The sequence below is a fragment of the Mustela erminea genome, chromosome 8, assembly GCF_009829155.1.
Source record: "Mustela erminea isolate mMusErm1 chromosome 8, mMusErm1.Pri, whole genome shotgun sequence".
NCBI classification, from domain to species: Eukaryota; Metazoa; Chordata; class Mammalia; order Carnivora; family Mustelidae; genus Mustela; species Mustela erminea.
In genome coordinates this window covers 107,480,807-107,501,671 of record NC_045621.1, presented here as the reverse complement: position 1 = coordinate 107,501,671, position 20,865 = coordinate 107,480,807, and the positions used below count along the sequence as shown (strand labels likewise).

At 38.1% G+C, this 20,865-nt stretch overlaps 1 protein-coding gene across 2 annotated transcripts in view; it reads right to left on the bottom strand.

Moving 5' to 3' along the window:
- Positions 1–20,865, bottom strand: part of CNTNAP5 (contactin associated protein family member 5) — an 825,683-nt gene that overhangs the window by 441,405 nt on the left and 363,413 nt on the right. For both annotated transcript variants that reach the window (XM_032353926.1, XM_032353927.1), the window contains exon 5: positions 18,015–18,218. In XM_032353926.1, the coding sequence (XP_032209817.1) occupies positions 18,015–18,218 (204 nt within the window). The remainder of the gene's footprint in view (positions 1–18,014; positions 18,219–20,865) is intronic.

Below are 20,865 nucleotides of genomic sequence, written 5' to 3'. Positions count from 1 at the left end.
GATGGGTGGAAAGTGGTATCAGTCATGAGACACGTACAAGACAGAAAGAAAGAACACCCTCTCTTTTTCTTCACACAATGTACACACACACACACACACACACACACACACACCACCCTTTATTTATAAAATAAAATTTGTCCAGGGGTTAATGAACTATTGAAGGAAACTTAGTGTGCCTTATAAACAGTAGGTTTCAATGTTTAAAGCAGCAATATCCACAATAGCCAAACTATGTAAAGAGCTTAGATATCCATCCATCAACAGATGAATGGATAAAGAAGATGTTATATATATAGATATAGATATAGGTATAGATATAGATATAGATAACACATACACAATGGAATACTATGCAGCCATCAAAACATGAAATCTTGCTATTTGCAACTATGTGGATGGAACTAGATGGTATTATCCTAAGCCAAATAACTCAGTCAGATAAAGACAATTATCATATTATCCCCCTTATATGACGAATTTGAGAAACAAGACAGAGAGAGGATCATAGGGGAAGGGAGGGAAAAATGAAAGAAGAAACCAGAGAAGGACACAAACCATAAGAGACTCTGAATCTCAGGAAACAAACTGAGGGTTGCTGGAGGGGAGGGGGTGCTGGGTGATGGACATTGGGGAGGGTATGTGCTATGGGGAGTGCTATGAACTGTGTAAGACTAATGATTCACAGACCTGTACCCCTGAACCAATAATACATTATATGTTAATTTAAAAAAATAAAGAACTCAGGGTAGGGGAGGCACTTCAAAAACGTGATAATGTTAATATGTTTAATAATAGTGGTACTTGATGTTACTGAACCAAGTTTGGCAGAGTAGTTGCTCAGGAGACAATGGGGAAAGAATCAAATCACAATTCTTTGCAATGGAGAAAAAAAACAAAAAACAAAAAACAGTCGGTTCAGGTAATAAGCCAAGTGAAATTAATATTAGAGGTTTCACTTTGATGTGTGCCTCAATTTTCATCTTAAAAGGGAAAAAGACATTTAATTATTTCTTAACAATAAGTCAGAAACATTAAACATTTGAAAATATAACTCCACTGTAAGTCACAAAATGAAGGAAAAAAGGAAAAGGAATCACATCCTTTCTCTCTACTCATTTATTCTATGTGTTGCTTTTGGTGGATTTTAGTGGATATACTGAGTACTTTCAGAGAGCCAATGATAATGATTAAAACCACATATCTAAATATTTTTTCTATACTATTATTCCAGCTTCAAATGATGAATTTAATTATAAATGGGTCAAAATGACTGTATTATTTTATTTAACTTTTTGGATATAGTCCCTTCCTGCCTCCATATGCTAATCTTCCATATAACCACCACAGGTAATCATGGTTATTAATTGCCTGTTTCTCCTTCCATTAAAAAAAAAAAAAGGCTTATGCAAGTCATATATACTTTATTTTTTATTTTTTTTAAATTTTATTTTATTTTTTCAATGTTCCAATATTCATTGTTTATGCACCACACCCAGTGCTCTATGCAATATGTGCCCTCCTTAATACCCATCACCAGACTCACTCAACCTCCCCCCACAACCTCCAAAACCCTCAGTTTGTTTCTCAGAGTCCACAGTCTCTCATGGTTTGTCTCTCCCTCTGATTTCCCCTTCTCACTTCTCTCCTTCTCCCAGTGTCCTCCATGTTATTAGTTATGCTCCACAAGTAAGTGAAACCATATGATAATTGACTCTCTCTGCTTGACTTCACTCAGCATAATCTCTTCCAGTCCCATCCACGCTGATACAAAAGTTCGGTATTCATCTTTTCTAATGAGTAAGAACCAGTGTGGGGGCTCGTTGGTCTATGAAGGGACCAAAAGGGAACTTCCATCCTCGAGTGAGCTTTCTCTGGCTGCCTCATGGAGCTTTGTGACCCTTGCAGGACCCTGCAGGCTACGCACATGACATCGTCCCCCTGCCCTCCCCACCAGTGACCCCGTTTTGCTACACATTTCGGGCAGCCCCACATAGCTTCCAGTAACCAGGCAGATGTGGGATCCCATTCTTTGAGCAATAGCTGAGGCCAACTGGACCTCAATCCCAGTTAATGATAAGGGAGAGAAAGTCTGCTGCAGACTTTGGGGGAGTTTCCTTCTTTCTTGCCTTCCTTCCCCCTTTCTGGTCTGGCTGGCAGGAGTGTCAGCTTTGGGAAGAATCTTTATCCTGTTGATGTCCTTGAACTTCTGACTACTCTGTGCCTGCCCCCCAACCACTCCTGGGCTTCCAGCAACATCGGATTAAAGAAAGCCTTTTTGTGGAAGCTGGAAGAAAAAAAAAAAGGCATGGAGTCATAATCCTCCATCATATGAATGGATCACATCTTCTTTATCCATTCATCTGCTGTAAGGCCTCTTGGCTCTTTCCACAGTTTGGTGATTGTGGCCATTGTTGCTATAAACACTGGGGTACAGATGGCCCTTCTTTTCACAACATCTGTATCTTTGGGGTAAATACCCACTAGTGCAATTGCAGGGTGATAGGGAAGCTCTATTTCTAATTTCTTAAGGAATCTCCACACTGTTTTCCAAAGTGGCTGCACCAACTTGCATTCCCACCAATAGTGTAAGAGGGTTCCCCTTTCTCCACATCCTCTCCAGCACTTGTTGTTTGCTGTTTTCTTAATTTTGGCCATTCTATCTGGTGTAAGGTGGTATCTCACTGTGTGTGTGTGTGTGTGTGTGTGTTTTAAGATTTTATTTATTTATTTGACAGAAAGAGATCACAGGTAGGCAGAGAGGCAGAGAGAGAGGAAGAAGAAGGTTTCCTGCTGAGCAGAGAGCCCAATGTGAGGCTCCATCCCAAGACCATGGGATAATGACCTGAGCTGAAGGCACAGGCTTTATCCCAATGAACCACCCACGCGCCCTCTCAATGTGGTTTTTATTTGAATCTCCCTGATGGCTAATGATGGTGAACATTTTTTCATGTTTCTATTAGCTACTTGTATTCTTTTATATATACGTGTGTGTATGTATATTTGTATATATATACTTTATATGTATATATATACTTTATATGTTCATATATACTTTATATATGTAATTTATAAATGCAATATATAAGCATTGTATATATGCATATAGATAGCAATATATGCAAGACAACATATAAGCAAATACATGTATTCTTTATTTCTCCTCATTTAATTTTTTACCCTAATGGTGAAATACACTGCACATTTTTTTGGACCTTTTCATTTTTACTTAATCTATCCTAGGAATTTTCTTACATCAGTATATAAAAGTTGTCTCAGTCTTTTTTGAAGCTGCATAGTATTTATTGAATCATACATATGATACATATGTATATGTATGTACACATACATATATATATGATATATATGTGTGTGTATATATATGTATAATTTTTATATATATATATATATATATATATATATATATGTATGCCAGTTTCCTATTGATACATATTTAGGTATTCTATCTATTGTTGATACCTAATACTGCTGAAATACCTTATTTGTAGCCATCATTTTAGATGTGTGCAGTCTTTCTGTCCCATGCATTCTTAGGTAAAGAATGAATGGTCAAAAATTTTCACATTTACAATTTTGACTGGCGCTGGCCAATTGTCCTCTACAAAAGTTGTGCCTGCCCAAACTCCTACCAGCAATTTATGAGACTGACTTTTCTCCACAGGCTTGTCAAGAAAATATGTTGAAGTTTTTGGAATTCTGCCTATGCAATAGACAAAAACAGTATATTTCTTAGCAGTTTTAATATACATTTCGAATGAGTTTGGAAATATTTTCATTTTTTTTAATTTTTAATTTTTTAATTTTTTATAAACATATATTTTTATCCCTAGGGGTACAGGTCTGTGAATCGCCAGGTTTACACACTTCACAGCACTCACCAAAGCACATACCCTCCCCAATGTCCATAACCCCAACCCCCTTCCCCAACCCCCCTCCCCCCAGCAATCCTCAGTTTGTTTTGTGAGATTGAGAGTCACTTATGGTTTGTCTTCCTCCAAATCCCATCTTGTTTCATTTATTCTTCTCCTACCCACTTAAGCCCCCATGTTGCATCACCACTTCCTCATATCAGGGAGATCATATGATAATTGTCTTTCTCCGCTTGACTTATTTCGCTAAGCATGATATGCTCTAGTTCCATCCACATTGTTGCAAATGGCAAGATTTCATTTCTTTTGATGGCTGCCTAGTATTCCATTGTGTATATATACCACATCTTCTTGATCCATTCATCTGTTGATGGACATCGAGGTTCTTTCCATAGTTTGGCTATTGTGGACATTGCTGCTATAAACATTTGGGTGCACGTGCCCCTTTGGAACACCACGTTTGTATCTTTAGGATATATACCCAGTAGTACAACTGCTGGGTCATAGGGTAGCTCTATTCTCAGTTTCTTGAGGAACCTCCACACTGTTTTCCAGAGTGGTGGCATAAGCTTGCATTCCCACCAACAGTGTAGGAGGGTTCTCCTCTCTCCGCATGCTCACCAGCATCTGTCATTTCTTGACTTGTTAATTTTCGCCATTCTGACTGGTGTGAGGTGGTATCTCATTGTGGTTTTGATTTGTATTTCCCTGATGCCGAGTAATGTGGAGCATTTTTTCATGTGTCTGTTGGCCATCTGGATGTCTTCTTTGCAGAAATGTCTGTTCATGTCCTCTGCTCACATCTTGATGGGATTATTTGTTCTTTGGATGTTGAGTTTGCTAAGCTCTTTATAGATTTTGGATACTAGCCCTTTATCTGATATGGCATTTGCAAATATCTTCTCCCATTCTGTCAGTTGTCTTTTAGTTTTGTTCACTGTTTCCTTTGCTGTTCAAAAGCTTTTGATCTTTATGAAATCCCAACAGTTCACTTTTGCCCTTGTTTCTGTTGTCTTTAGCGATGTTCCTAGGAAGAAGTTGCTGCAGTTGAGGTCAAAGAGGTTGCTGCCTAGGTTCTCCTCAAAGATTTTGATGGATTCCTTTCTCACATTGAGATCCTTCATCCATTTTGAGTATATTTTTGTGTGTGGTGTAAGGAAATAATCCAATTTCACTTTTCTGCATGTGACTTTCCAATTTTCCCAGCACCATTTGTTGGAGACTGTCTTTTTTCCACTAGACATTGCTTCCTGCTTTGTTGAAGATTAGTTGACCATAGAGTTGAGGGTCTATTTCTGGGTTCTCTATTCTGTTCCATTGATCTATGTGCCTGTTTTTGTGCCAGTACCATACTGTCTTGATGATGACAGATTTGTAATAGAGCTTGAAGTCTGGAATTGTGATGCTGCCAACTTTGGCTTTCTTTTTCAATACTCCTTTGGCTATTCGAGGTCTTTTCTGGTTCCATATAAATTTTAGGATTGTTTGTTCTATTTCTTTGAAAAAAATGGATGGGATTTTGATAGGGATTGCATTAAATGTGTAGATTGCTTTAGGTAGAATAGACATTTTCACAATATTTGTTCTTTCAATCCAGGAGCATGGAACATTTTTCCATTTCTTCATGTCTTCCTCAATTTTTTTCATGAGTACTTTATAGTTTTCTGAGTATAGATTCTTTGCCTCTTTGGTTAGGTTTATTCCTAGGTATCTTATGGTTTTGGGTGCAATTGTAAATGGGACTGACTCCTTAATTTCTCTTTCTTCTTTCTTGTTGTTAGTGTAAAGAAATGCAACTGATTTCTGTGCATTGACTTTATATCCTGACACTTTACTGAATTCCTGTACAAGTTCTAGCAGTTTTGGAGTTGAGCCTTTTGAATTTTCCACATATACTATCATATCATCTGCAAAGAGTGATAGTTTGACTTCTTCTTTGCCAATTTGGATGCCTCTAATTTCTTTTTGTTGTCTGATTGCTGAGGCTAGGACTTTCAGTACTATGTTGAAAAGCAGTGGTCATAACGAACATCCTTGCCATGTTCCTGACCTTAGCAGAAAAGATTTCAGTTTTTCTCCATTGAGAATGATATTTGCAGTGGGTTTTTCATAGATGGCTTTGATAATATTGAGGTATATGCCCTCTATCCCTACACTTTGAAGAGTTTTGATCAGGAAGGGATGCTGTACTTTGTCAAATGCTTTTTCAGCACCTATTGGGAGTATCATATGGTTCTTGTTCTTTCTTTTATTAATGTATTGTATCATATTGATTTGCAGATGTTGAACCAAACTCGCAGCCCTGGAATAAATTTCACTTGGTCGTGGTGAATAATCCTTTTAATGTACTGTTGGATCCAATTGGCCAGTATTTTGGTGAGAGTTTTCACATCTGTGTTCATCAAAGATATTGGTCTGTAATTCTCTTTTTTGATGGGATCTTTGTCTGGTTTTGGGATCAAGGTGATGCTGGCCTCATAAAATGAGTTTGGATGTTTCCTTCCATTTCTATTTTTTGGAACAGTTTCAGGAGAATAGGAATTAGTTCTTCGTTAAATGTTTGGTAGAATTCTCCTGGAAGCCATCTGGCCCTGGACTTTTGTTTGTTTGGAGATTTTTTTTTTTTTAAAAGATTTTATTTATTTATTTGACAGAGAGAAATGACAAGTACACTGAGAGGCAGGCAGAGAGAGAGAGAGAGAAGGAAGCAGGCTCCCCACTGAGCAGAGAGCCCGATGCGGGACTCAATCCCAGGACCCTGAGATCATGACCTGAGCCGAAGGCAGCGGCTCAACCCACTGAGCCACCCAGGCGCCCCTGTTTGGAGATTTTTGATGACTGTTTCAATCTCCTTACTGGTTATGGGTCTGTTCAGGTTTTCTATTTCTTCCTGCTTCAGTTGTGGTAGTTTATATGTCTCTAGAAATGTATCCATTTCTTTCAGATTGTTGAATTTGTTGGCGTAGAGTTGCTCATAGTATGTTCTTATAATTGTTTGTATTTCTTTGGTGTTGGATGTGATCTCTACCCTTCATTCATGATTTTGTTTATTTGGGTCCTTTCTCTTTTCTTTTTGATAAGTCTGTCCAGGGGTTTGTCAATCTTATTAATTCTTTCAAAGAACCAGCTCCTAGTTTCATTGATTTGTTCTATTGTTTTTTTAGATTCTATTTCATTGTTTTCTGCTCTGATCTTTATGATTTCTCTTCTCCTGCTGGGTTTAGGCTTTCTTTGTTGTTCTTTCTCCAGCTCCTTTAGGTGTAGGGTTAGGTTGTATACTTGAGACCTTTCTTGTTTCTTGAGAAAGGCTTGTACCGCTATATATTTTCCTCTCAGGACTGCCTTTGTTGTTTCCCACAGATTTTGAACCATTGTGTTTTCATTATCATTTGTTTCCTGAATCTTTTCAATTCTTCTTTAATTTCCTGGTTGACCCATTCATTTTTCAGAAGAATGCTGTTTAGTCTCCATGTATTCGGGTTCTTTCCAAATTTCCTCTTGTGTTTGAGTTCTAGCTTCAGAGCATTGTGGTCTGAAAATATGCAGGGAATGATCCCAATCTTTTGATACTGGTTGAGACCTGATTTATGACCCAGGATGTGGTCTATTCTGGAGAATGTTCCATGTGCACTAGAGAAGAATGCATATTCTGTTGTTTTGGGATGGAATGTTCTTAATATATCTGTGATGTCCATCTGGTCCAATGTGTCATTTAAGGCCTTTATTTCCTTGTTGATCTTTTGCTTAGATGATCTGTCCATTTCAGTGAGGGGCGTGTTAAAGTCCCCTACTATTATTGTATTATTGTTGATGTATTTCTTTGATTTTGTTATTAATTGGTTTATATAGTCGGCTGCTCCCATGTTAGGGGCATAGATATTTAAAATTGTTAGGTCTTCTTGTTGGACAGACCCTTTGAGTATGATATAGTGTCCTTCCTCATCTCTTATTATAGTCTTTGGCTTAAAATCTAATTGATCTGATATAAGGATTGCCACCTCAGCTTTCTTTTGATGTCCATTAGCATGGTAAATTGTTTTCCACAACCTCACTTTAAATCTGGAGGTGTCTTTGGGTCTAAAATGAGTTTCTTGTAGGCAGCATATAGATGGGTTTTGTTTTTTTATCCATTCTGATACCCTGTGTCTTTTGATTGGAGCATTTAGCCCATTAACATTCAGGGTAACTATTGAGAGATATGAATTCAATGCCATTATATTGTTTGTAAGGTGACTGTTACTGAATATCATCTCTGTTTGTTTCTGATCTACTACTTTTAGGGTCTCTCTTTGCTTAGAGGACCCCTTTCCATATTTCCTGTAGAGCTGGTTTGGTGTTTGCAAATTCTTTCAGTTTTTGTTTGTCCTGGAAGCTTTTTATCTCTCCTTCTATTTTCAATGATAGCTTAGCTGGATATAGTATTCTTGCTGCATGTTTTTCTCGTTTAGTGCTCTGAATATATCATGCCAGTTCTTTCTGGCCTGCCAGGTCTCTGTGGATAGGTCTGCTGCCATGCTAATGATTTTACCCTTGTATGTTACAGACTTCTTTTCCCCGGGCTGCTTTCAGGATTTTCTCTTTGTCGCTAAGACTTGTAAATTTTACTATCAGGTGATGAGGTGTGGACCTATTTTTATTGATTTTGAGGGGCGTTCTTAGCATCTCCTGGATTTTGATGTTTGTTCCCTTTGCCATATTAGGGAAATTCTCTACAATAATACTCTCCAATATACCTTCTGCTCCCCTCTCTCTTCTTCTTCTGGAATCCCAATTATTCTAATGTTGTGTCGTCTTATGGTGTCACTTATCTCTCAAATTCTCTTCTCGTGGTCCAGTATTTGTTTGTCTTTCTTTTGCTCAGCTTCTTTATTCTCTGTCATTTGGTTTTCAATGTCACTAATTCTTTCTTCTGCCTCATTTATCCTTGCAGTAAGAGCTTCCATTTTTTACTGCACCTCATTAACAGCTTTTTTTATTTCAACTTGGTTAGATTTTAGTTCTTTTATTTCTCCAGAAAGGGCTTTTAGCTCTCCGGAGAGCCTTTCTCTAATATCTTCTATGCCTTTTTCGAGCCCGGCTAGAAACTTGAAAACCGTCAATCTGAACTCTAGATCTGTCATATTACCAGTGTCTGTATTGATTAGGTCCCCAGTCTTCGGTACTGCCTCTTGCTTTTTTTTTTTTTTTTTTTGTGGTGAGTTTTTCTGCCTTGTCATTTTGTTCAGATAAGGTTTGCTTTCCATTCCTCTGGAATTCCTGGAATTCCGCTGGTTTCCTTGGTGAGTGAAGTTGGTCTTGGCTGGGTTTCTTGTTGATCTTCTGGGGGAGGGGCCTGTTGTAATGATTCTCAAGTGTCTTTGCCCCAGGCAGAATTGCATCGCCCTTACCAGGGGCTGCACTAAGTAATCCGCTCCGGTTTGCTTTCGGGAACTTTTCACTGAGCGCTTTCCATAGAGCTCCGGAGGATGGGAATGAAGATGGCAGCCTCCCAGTCTCTGGCCCAGAGGAGCCAAGAGCTCGGGGTCCCGCTCTTCAGTGCGCCCTCAGAGAAAAGCGCTGAACCATCCCGTCTCCCTGGCCTCTGGCTGCGCTTGGGGGAAAGCGCTCAATCGCTTGCACTTGGAGAAAAGTGCCTGGTCACTTCTGTCTCCATGGCCTCCGGCTGCACTCCGAGCTCACCCAGCCTGCGACCAGTTCAAGGTAAGCCTCATTTGAGAGCTCACTCCTCGGCTTTGTCGGCTTCCCCACTCTAATACCTGTGAGCTCTGCAACACTCAGATACCCTCGGACCTTCTGTGACCCTGTGGGACTTGGGGTTATGCTGCCCCTGCATGGGCTTCCCCCCAGTTTAACCTGTGGAGCAATGTATCTCTGTAGAGCATACTTTTAAAAAAGTCCTGATTTTGTGCTCTGATGCTCCGCTGCTTGCCGGGAGCTGGCCCCTCCCCACGCAGTCTATCTTCCTATCACTTTGGATTCACTTCTTCGCAGGTCCTACCTTTCAGAAAGGGATCGATTTTCTGTTTCTAGAATTGTTGCTCTTCTTCTCTTCAATTTCCCATTGGATTTGTAGGTGTTCGCAATGGTTACATAAGCTATCTAGCTGATCCCCTGCTACCTGATGTCGTCTCAGCCTGCTACTTCTCTGCCATCTTGACTCACACCCCCGCCCCCATATTCTACATGCATCCACTGCCACCATCATTACCACACTCTTCATGCCTCAGGACATCTGGGCAAGAGGAAGCAGAATCAGCATTCATAGCCCCATACACATCCTCACCAAGGTAGAGTTGGCCTTCCTCTCCCCCACCCAAACTTTGCCTCAGCAAGTTTGCTATTTCATCCAATAATCCCACTCATAATTCTAAGACTCGAGGAATAACAGGACATATCTTCTTAAATAAAATGGAGCTACTTCCCCCTTACTGCATCAAATGAAAACATGAGCCTTAATTAACACACTTATCTTCTCATGCAAAACAGGTTATGAAATTTTCATGAATATTTATAACAATTTGTTGACCTTCCCTCAAAAGCAAATTAATATCATTCCTTCTTTACATTGTTAACTTAGTTAGACAAATCTTTTTTATTGCCCCAAAACAATGCAAAATAAAACCCCATCTTTTTTTTTAATAAAACATAAATCAGTAAGTATTGAGGGACTAAAAAATGTTCATAACTTCTTATCTAGTAACCAACATTCTGGATGTCTCTTCTAAGAAAACAAACTGAAATATGCTAAACTAACATCTTCATGTCCAAGGGCATACATATGACAGTGTTTTCACTGAAAACTCTTCTTTGATTAGATCTTCTTGTTTGGTCTTATCTTAACAGTTCAAACATGGATGTCACCTTAACTTTCACAATCTTTGAACTTTAGATAGCCTGAATGGGGAACTCTTCAGGGGAATGGGGACTCTTGTTTAACATTGTATTTCAGAAAAAAGTCACTTGTGGAAAGGGCTTCATTTTCTGTTAATGAAATAGGTGAGCACTCATATGGAAGTCCCTAGTGCCTGCATTCACCTGACCTTCAGAACTGACCTTTCCACTCTAATTGAGATTATCAATATTGGTATTCACTTATATTATTAAGCTTTTTCACATATGAGACCTTAATATATGTTGTTTCAATTCTTCCTGAACAAAACCCTGAAAAAAATTGCTGTGTCAAAGAAGCCACGTGACTTACTCAAGAACACAAAGAATTAGGATGGCAACCAAGCTCTGTCTGACTCTAACACTAATATTACCAACACAATCTTATTGAGAAAAAATGATATTCCTGATTCATCCTCTGCACATCTGCATCCCATCATACACACGTAAGCTATGTTGCTTAGCTTAGCAGGAATGAAGAGTCTCAGAAAAGAATTTGTTGGATGGAAAGCAACAAGTTGTGCAAAAGAAAAATGGGGCAATGCTAAGGGGGAAGCATAGACTTTAGAATGAGAAGGCAAATTTCAATGCCATAGGTTATCCAGTATTGTAAAGACACTTGTTTGGAAAGATGCAGGGCTAATGAATATTCTCCTGTGTGCCCAAGTGAGACTTCCTGGAAAAAAAAAAGAAGAAGAAGAAGAAGAAGAAACTAATTGTAAGCAACACGATTCCAGTGGGCTTGACACTCAAACTGGAGTAAATCTTGGGGCGCCTGGGTGGCTCAGTGGGTTAAAGCCTCTGCCTTTGGCCCAGGGTCCTGGGATCAAGCCCCACATCGGGCTCTCTGCTCAGCAGCAAGCCTGCTTTTCCCTCTCTCTCTGCCTGTTTCTCTGCCTGCCTCTCTGCCTACTTGTGATTTCTCTTTGTCAAATAAATAAATAAAATCTTAAAAAAAAAAACTGGCGTAAATCTTTAACACTAAAGCAAAGAAACATAGGTCTTTATTTAGAATGTTTCTAACTATCATTATATTTATTTAGAGGTATAGGTATAGATATTTAGAAACTAAATATTTCTAAATATCATTCAATAAAATACTCTCCAGGTTTAGGGGTGGTTGCTCAAGTCCAGCCTCTACTTTTTATCCATCATCTGTGACTTCACTACCTTAAGAAAATGGTTTCTCAATACAGTTATGGCATATGGTTTTGATAATATATAATCATATACTTTAAATTAATATTAAAAAGTTAAAATGTAAATAAATAAAGAAGTGGTCAATATATACAGTGGAATATTACTCAGCCACTGGAAAGGATGAATACCCAACTTTTGCATCACCATGGATGGAACTGGAGGGGATTATGCTGAGTGAAAAAAGTCAAGCAGAGAAAGACAATTATCATATGGTTTTACATGTACATGGAACATAAGGAATAGCATGGAGGACATTAGGAGAAGGAAGGGAAAGACGAAGGGAGGAAATCAGAGAGGGAGATGAACCATGAGAGACTAAGGACTCCAGGAAACAGGGCTCTGAGGGTTTCAGAGGGTTGGGAGGGGCGGGGAGGACATGGGTTAGCCCGATGATGGGTATTAAGGAGGACATGTATTTCATGGAGCACTGGGTGATATACACAAACAATGAATCATGGAACATTACATCAAAAACTAATGATGTACTATTTGGTGACTAACATAATAAATAAAATAATAAAATAAAATAGATTTTACATTAAAAAAAGAGAATGAAATAATTATTTTACCAGGTTGAGAACTCCCTGAAATTAGGGACTGCTAAGTACAACTTTCAATCCCCCATGGCTAGCTCAGCTCCTAATTTAATGTACTAGTTCAACAAATTGCTATTACATTAATGAAAATTTTATGAAAAATGGGGTGCACTTTGACCCCCTGACACTTTGAAATTCCTGTATTCCTTTACTTTTTATGATAAAATGTCCAGATTAGTCAGAGCTATCCATAAAGCCTTTCTGGTCTCCTCTCCCCTACCCTGATCACTCCACTGTTACAGTTTAACCAAGAACATGGACTTCATGATATTTTTATAAAGGTTTAGAACATTTTAATTATTAATGTCAGGATATTAGGGTAGAACTGGAGGGGGTTCCAATCCCAAGTCTACAATAATGGGACTATGTGATCTTGGGCAACAGACCGCACATCACAGACCATCAGTTCTTTCATCTGTAAAATGGGTTTGGATACAGTTTCTAGGTCTGTCATGTTATTTTGAATAGAATGCATATTTAACTTATCTAGTATAATGCTCAAGTGCAGGCTCTCAAAAGCAGCAACACTTAAAATATCTTCCATAGTATTCAGTATAAATTCAGAAACATGTTGAACATTTTACAAATATGTGTGGGTTGACTTATTCAATTGTGTAGATTTAAAAGAGCTAATACAAATGTCCATTTTACTTTATGGAGAATGTGCAGATCTTTCACCAATATCTCAAGATATCACCACGAGTTGATTATTCATTCAACTGCTTTGGTCTCTGCACCCTACGCTTGCCTCCTCAAGGGCATTGCTGTGTATGCGTTTATACGCTATTCTTGGATTCTCACTTTACTACAGCTGCACTCATTGCAACTGCACATTCTGCCTTAGTTCAAAGGCACTGAACTCTTGTAAGGAAGAATGACCTACATGTACTATTGATGTCTTGCTTAGTTCTTACAACAGTTTCCCAGTCATTAATACCTGCTCTTTGATTCTCCCACAGGCATGTATGGGTTAGTGCCACTAGAATTCTGCAGAGGGCAGACTGCCACAGGTGGTGTGAATGAGATGTGTTCAAAGTGAGAAGAGGAACTGACTGAGAGAAGAAATCTCTTTCCCATTAGTACTTCTAGGAAAGAAAAAAAAAAAAAAGAATCATTGCTCTTCCCTAAGAAATTAAGTCAATGGGAATGACCTAGGTCAATTTTACCATAGTACTGACCTGCCCAAGTAAGCCCCGGTAGGGATAATTGGCAATGAATCAGTCACCAAAGAGCATCACTTAAAAAGAAACACAACCAATGGGGATCCAAAGGCCAGCCTCAACAACTGGCCATGGTGCTGAACCCCTCTATTCCTATCTTGAATTGTTGAATTGTAAAGTCCGATTACATAAGGGACACACACTGGAGAATCATCACTAAAAGTTGTACCACTGGAGCCTCCATGGAATCTGGGAAGGAAAACTACCTCTTCACTGGCCTAGGGCCATCCTTTAGACCACTAATTTGGATTTTCAGATTCTTCCTCCTTCCTTCTTTCTCTTTCCCTCCTCCTCCCCTTCCTCCCTCCCTCTCTTCCTCCCTGCCTCCTTCTTTCTCTGTCTCCCTCCCTCTTTCTCTCTCTGCCTCTCTTCCCCTCCCTCTCTTTTCCCCCTCCCTCTCTCTCTCTCTTTCTCTCTCCCTCTTTCCCTCCTCCTTCCCTCCCTCCCTCTCTGCCTCTCTCTCTCCCCTCCCTACCCTCCTTTTCATATCCTTTCTTCCTCCTTTCTTTCCATTATTCATTCATTTCTTTAAAAAATGAAATATTAAAAGATAAACATAAGCTAATCAGAGAAAGACAATTATCATATGATTTCACTCATATGTGGAATTTAAGAAACAAAACAGGTGAAACATAGGGAAGGGGAGGAAAAAAATAAATAAGACAAAATCAAAGAGGGAGACAAACCGCAAGACTCTTAACTCTAGGAAACAAACAGAGGCTTTCTGGGGGATGGGGTAACTGGGTGATGGGCACTAAGGAGGGCACTTGATGTAATGAGCACTGGGTATTATACACAACTGATGAAACACTAAACTCTACCTCTAAAACTAATAATACACTATATGTTAATTAATTGATTTTAAAAGAAAATTTTAAGATAGATTATCATGATCATGAATAATATGAAATCTTTCCATCTTGGAAGTTGCGTGACAATATGGAAAGAACATGAATTTTGTATAATATATAAAATTTCATATAAATAACTAAGAAAAACATTTAAAAAATATACCAAAATGTCAATAGGAGAGATGACTGTAGGATTTCAGGTGACATTTTTTGTTTTCCTTAAATATAATTATTTTTGTTTAATTCTTCAGGTTTTCTAAAACTGATATATAGTTTATAATCCGAAGAAAATAGTAAAAAATGATTAGATATAACTACATTTTAATAGTGGTCATGCCTAATAACTAGTTGTGTAACTTGAAGAAATGATTTATCCTTTTTGAGTCCAATATTCTTTACAGGTAATTTGGGGCTAATATTCATTTACCTAGTTGGGCTGCTTTAAGGATTGGATAGGATACTAACACACCATGGGGATTCTGTAAATATCAGGGCGACATCATAGAGAGAGAGACTCATGGGGAGGACAGGAGCACAGTCTTGGGGTGAGCATGCCCAGCAGTAATAATGTGTCTTGTGTCAAGCCCTAGTATTTGAGATGGAACCCCCTTTTTCCATCGTACTCATTGTACCTTGAGTACCTACATTAGGAAGGTGCTTTCCTAACTTCTGGAGCTACAGCAGTGAACAAACCTTGTCTTTGTGCAACCTACATTACAGATTTTATATTATGAGAAAAAGCAATTATCATCTTCCTTTCCCCTTTAACTTAGTGCTTTCAGAGATCTGGTGGTTCTTTCTGAGGTATGAAGGGTTAAAGAACTGATATATGCCAGTGTCTCTCTGGAGAAGAAGATTAATATGAATTTATAAGAAACCTAGGTGGCTGCTTCAAACAGGTAAGTACAGGGAACACTCAAACTCACAACATTTCACTTTCCAAACAGATAAAAGAGATGAAGAAATTCTCAAACTATGCATAATACTGAGAGAACAAATTCTTACTACTGAATCATTCACTAAATGAGGTTTTACTTTATCACCACATGATTAGAAATACACGGAACATGGAATCTGGGGGGAAATAAAGACTTATTTTCCATATATCACAGCAAGGAGCAGGTCCTATTAATTTTAAATACAATTTCCCTTCAGGAATACTGAAATAGCACAGAATACAGGACATTCAGATATTGTTTTTCATTTTAATAAATGAAGAATATTAAGAGCTTCTCTTTTTGATACTTCACTATGTTTACTTATTGATAGAGAATATTCATTTATATTATTTTTGGTCTTCATGCCCAAGCTCCACAAGATAGTTATTCCTTAGCCCCAGATTATACATAAGTAAATGGAGTCTTCTGAGTTATGCAACTTTCCCCATAACAAATAGTTAGTACATGTCTACAATTAAAATAGGTGTTGCATGACCACACCTCCTCCTTTCCATCATGCAATACTGTGAATGCAACTGGTTTAAAACATCAGATGATGCATGTTGGGGCAGACCTTTGGAGGGGGAATGGCATATCTAATCAGGAATATAAATCACAGTAACTGGAAGATTCAGTGTTACTAGCAGAAGACACCTGCTCTGCCATTGACAAGTAACCATAACTTCACTCTCAATGCACAATGCTCTCTGAGCCATATGCAGTTACAGGACTGCACTCCATTCATCCATATTCCCTTTCTGAAAACTGAAGGTCAGGTAATGAACTGGTGTATTTTTACTGAATATGTGTATGCTTACCCTTCAGATAACTCATTGAGAAGTTGCTTCTTTAGGTATGTTAATGCAATTAATCATGGTATTAGTAAATCCCCTTACTGCTCTCTTCTGGGTAAAATTCTGCTTCTAAAGATGCCTTTGGTTTACATTTAATGTAATGCATTAGATGTCAATTTTATAAATTAAAGGATTCCATATGTTCTCCCTGACAATATTCACCATGGTGGCTAAAAAGGTACTCAGAAATGCCTCAGAATAAAGACTTTGGTTTGGTTTTTGAGGTGAGTCAACACTAACTTTCATTCTTCTGTCTCTCCTTCTAATTATAAAAATACACTTATCTGATATTTTTCCCAGCTCTCCATGCAACCTAAAGTTACAAACTCAATTCTGCTATAACTGTCCTTCTTTACTTTGATACCAAATAGTTAGTGGCAATTCTCTTCCACAAGTATAATATCCCCCCCTAATATACTAACAAAATCAGTGAGAGGCAGGGAATCATTCTCATAAAGAATGACACTTCCTTTTTCTTCACCTTGGGTGATCTCTGTATTTTGTTTATTTCTTTTTCTATGGAAGAGCTTTTTGGTTTGCCTTTGCACCTTTGGGAATTCTGACCCCTGCCCTCAGCACTTGGTTCACTCTACCTTCAAAAGTACCTTTGAGCATATAAAGGAGGCTGAGCCCGTCTTTCTTTTTCCTGGAATAAGAAGCTGATTACAATGAAATTACAATGATAGACTACCTGTGGTGAGGCAGGTCATGCTGGGTGCCAACCCATAGGGGGAGGATGGAGTCCTAAATACACAGGAGGCAGGTCATTTTACTAACTTAACTGGCATTTGGCAAGTCTAGGGCTCACCCTAGCACAAGAGATGTAAAAGAGAGTGTTTTCCTTAACAAGACATGGGAATGAGCAAAAACATAGACTTTCCCACTATACACATGACCCTCTCTCTTCTTAACCAAAATATAAATAATAATAATAATAATAAACTAAATAAATTAAAATATATCTTCTCCACTTTTCCCTGGGGACTCAATTTTCATAAATATACTAATCAGAATAGAATGTGAGCAAGTTTCATTAAAATATGCGTGCATGGGGGCGCCTGAGTGGCTCAGTGGATTAAGCCACTGCCTTCGGCTCAGGTCATGATCTCAGTGTCCTGGGATCGAGCCCCGCATCGGGCTCTTTGCTCAGCGGGAGCCTGCTTCTCTCTCTCTCTCTCTCTCTGCCTGACTCTCCGCCTACTTGTGATCTCTCTCTCTGTCAAATAAATAAATAAAATCTTTAAAAAAAAAATATGCGTGCATGTGTATTAAACTTGCTCAAGTTAAATTATATTAAAAAAGATAAACAGATAAATATGTAGGTAGATAAATAAATACATATATATAGCAATGAGCTTGTAGTGATTCCTACCCACCAATATTATCTTGTTTCAAAGAATGCTATCCATGGCTTAACTATTTCACAAAATGTTTAGTTTTTCTTCTCCAATAAAATGTCACTGAGATTATATTTCAGCAACTCCCACCTAACATACAAGGGCAATAAGAAATTGTAACCCACCACAAAATAGAGTTCCTGATAGTTCAACATGGAAAGCAACAAAGCCTGACCCTACCCAGGTTGAGATGCAGGGCAAGCCTCCCCTTCTGGAGCTCCAGGGTGATATGGTCTCCACGTTGACCTTCTCCATGGAAAAGAACCCCATCTCCTTGCATGCTCTTGAACTTCAGAGAGATCACATCTTTGAGAGTGCTCATCAACTTCTGATTGAACCTATATAGAAGGGAGCTTCGGCCATCAAAGTCAGCAACATCTGATTCTGGGAACAGGGAGAAGGGAGAGGGAGAGAGAGATCAGTGAACATCCTCATAATTGCTCTTCGTGCTTAAGAATGTTCTTGACATTTGGAGGGTTCCGTCTCAACAGAAAGCATATGGACTAGACCCAACCTAATTAGACTCAAGGGGATTATTCATTTACAAGCAGGCATCACACATTGAGTCAAGGTGAACTGATCATTAGCCTGGAAATATAACCCTGCTTTAGTGATATATCATATTTTGCTTGATGGTACAGCACAAGAATACCACAAATACCTATGTCAGGCTCTATGGTGTCAGATGCCTGGTAGTAATAATATATCATGACTTATCTTCATTATTAATTTGCTTCTGATAGTTGGAGCCATTTGATTTCGTCACCTCAGGTTCAAGGTTAGAGATGAAAAATATAGTCTATTATTTACCACATCTAACTGAATAGTACTGTCTTCACAGAACCTGTGTTGAGAGAGATACTGAGGTCTCCTTTGAGTTTAATGGAAAAGAATGTGCAGTAAAGGAAGACTTGGTATTTGTACAGGGAGGGCAAGTATATTTTAACCTTACCATCCCTACCTATCCTGTGTTAGTGATATATATCATTTTATTTTTATATGTAAACATATTTAATTATTATTGTTAATCAAAAAAATATATAAATAAAGGAAAGTCAAGTAATCATGACCTAAATCAACTTATTTAGTGGATATGTATAAACATACTTGAAAATTGTATGCCAGCATATTAACAGAGGTTCTCACCTCACTGGAGAATATATTGAGATGGCAAATAAGTATATGAAAAGATGCTCCACATCATGATATTAAAAAAATACAAATTAAAACAGTAAGAAGATGCTACTGTATACCTATTAAAATGGCCTAAATTTGGAACACTGAGAACAAAAAATGCTGGCGAGGTGTAGTAACAAGAACTCTCATTCATTCGTGATAGAGATGCAAAATGGAGCAGCCACTTTGGAAGACAATTTGGTGGTATCTTACAAAACGAAACATACTCTTAAACTATCCAGCAACCTCACTGCTTGGTATTTACACAAAGGAGTTGAAAACTTATGTTCACACAAAAATCTGTACATGGATGTTTATAACAGCTTTATTCATAATTGTCAAATCTTAGAAGCAACCAAGATGTTCTTTAGTAGGTGGATGTATAAATAAACTGGTACATCAAGACAGTGGAATATTACTCAGCACTAAAAAGAAATGGGCTAGCAAGCCATGAAAATACATGAACAAAACTTCAATGTATATTACCAAGAGAAAGAAACCCATCTGGAAAAGCTACTGTTTGATTCCAATGACACAATGTTCTAAAAAAGGTAAAATGATGGGGATGGTAAAAAGATCAGTGGTTGGCTGAGTTGGGGAAGGGAATGATGAACTGATGAAGCCCAGAGGATTTCTAGGGCATTGAAAAGACTCTGTACGATAGTATCATGATGGAAATACCATATCATTATACATTTGTCCAATCGCATAGAACATACAACACCAACAGTGAACCATTATGCAAATTATGAGCTTTAGGTGATTATGATATATCAGTGTAGGTTAATCAATTGTAGTAAATTTTCCACTCTGGTGGGGGATGCTGATAATAAGGGAGGTTCTACATATAGAAGCAGGAAATCTGCATACCTAATTTTTTTTAAAAAAAAATATTTATTTTTTATTTATTATTTTATTTTATTTATTATTTATTATTTATTATTTATTTATTTGACAGACAGAGATCACAAGTAGGCAGGGAGGCGGGGGAGGGGGCGGCGCAGAGAAGCAGTCTCCCCGCTGAGCAGAGAGCCTGATGTGGGACTCAATCCCAGGACCCTGAGATCATGACCTGAGTGGAAGGCAGCGGCTTAACCCACTGAGCCACCCAGGCACCCTGCATAGCTAATTTTTCTGTGATTCTAAAATTGCTCTGAAAAAGTAAGCTTTTAACAATCAATTAATAGGCACTCTATTTGGGAGGTGTTCTATGTTATTTTCACATTATTTCTCCTATTTTTTTTTTAATTATAAAAACTTTTGCAAAGAACTCTTACTACTTTTACAATAGAAAAAAATGTAAGGCTATTTAATATAACTTGAAACAAATTCATTATATACCATCTTATGTGGGTGGAGTAGTGGTGAATGGGTGTATGGAGAGGGTGGAATTAGTCTTATTTGAAATCGAGTGCTCTGAAAAACTCATTTTTTTAGTATTCACCAAGCAATTAAAATACTCAGCTTGAACATACACAATGATAAATTAAGTATATTATTTTGGCCAAGTTCAAGCTGCCCAAATTGAAACATTCTTTGTAAAGCCAAAATTCTGAAATGAAAGTAAAAATGAAATTATACTTTTACCGTAATTAGTTTTAAAATGCAACTTCACAATGTATTCCTATGGAACAAAGCGATTCTAACCAAGGGTTGCTGATGACTCTCTAGACCCTAAAAGGAAATAGGCCAGATACAGAGAGAAGCTTCTCTTAGCTCCATTGCACAGATAGGAAGACTGAAGTCCAAAGAAGTCGAGAAAGTTGCTGCAAGTCCTCCAGCTAGTAAATAGCAAGACCATAATGGAAATCCGGGGCTGTTAGTCTTCAACAATATCTTTTTGTTGTTGTTTCTC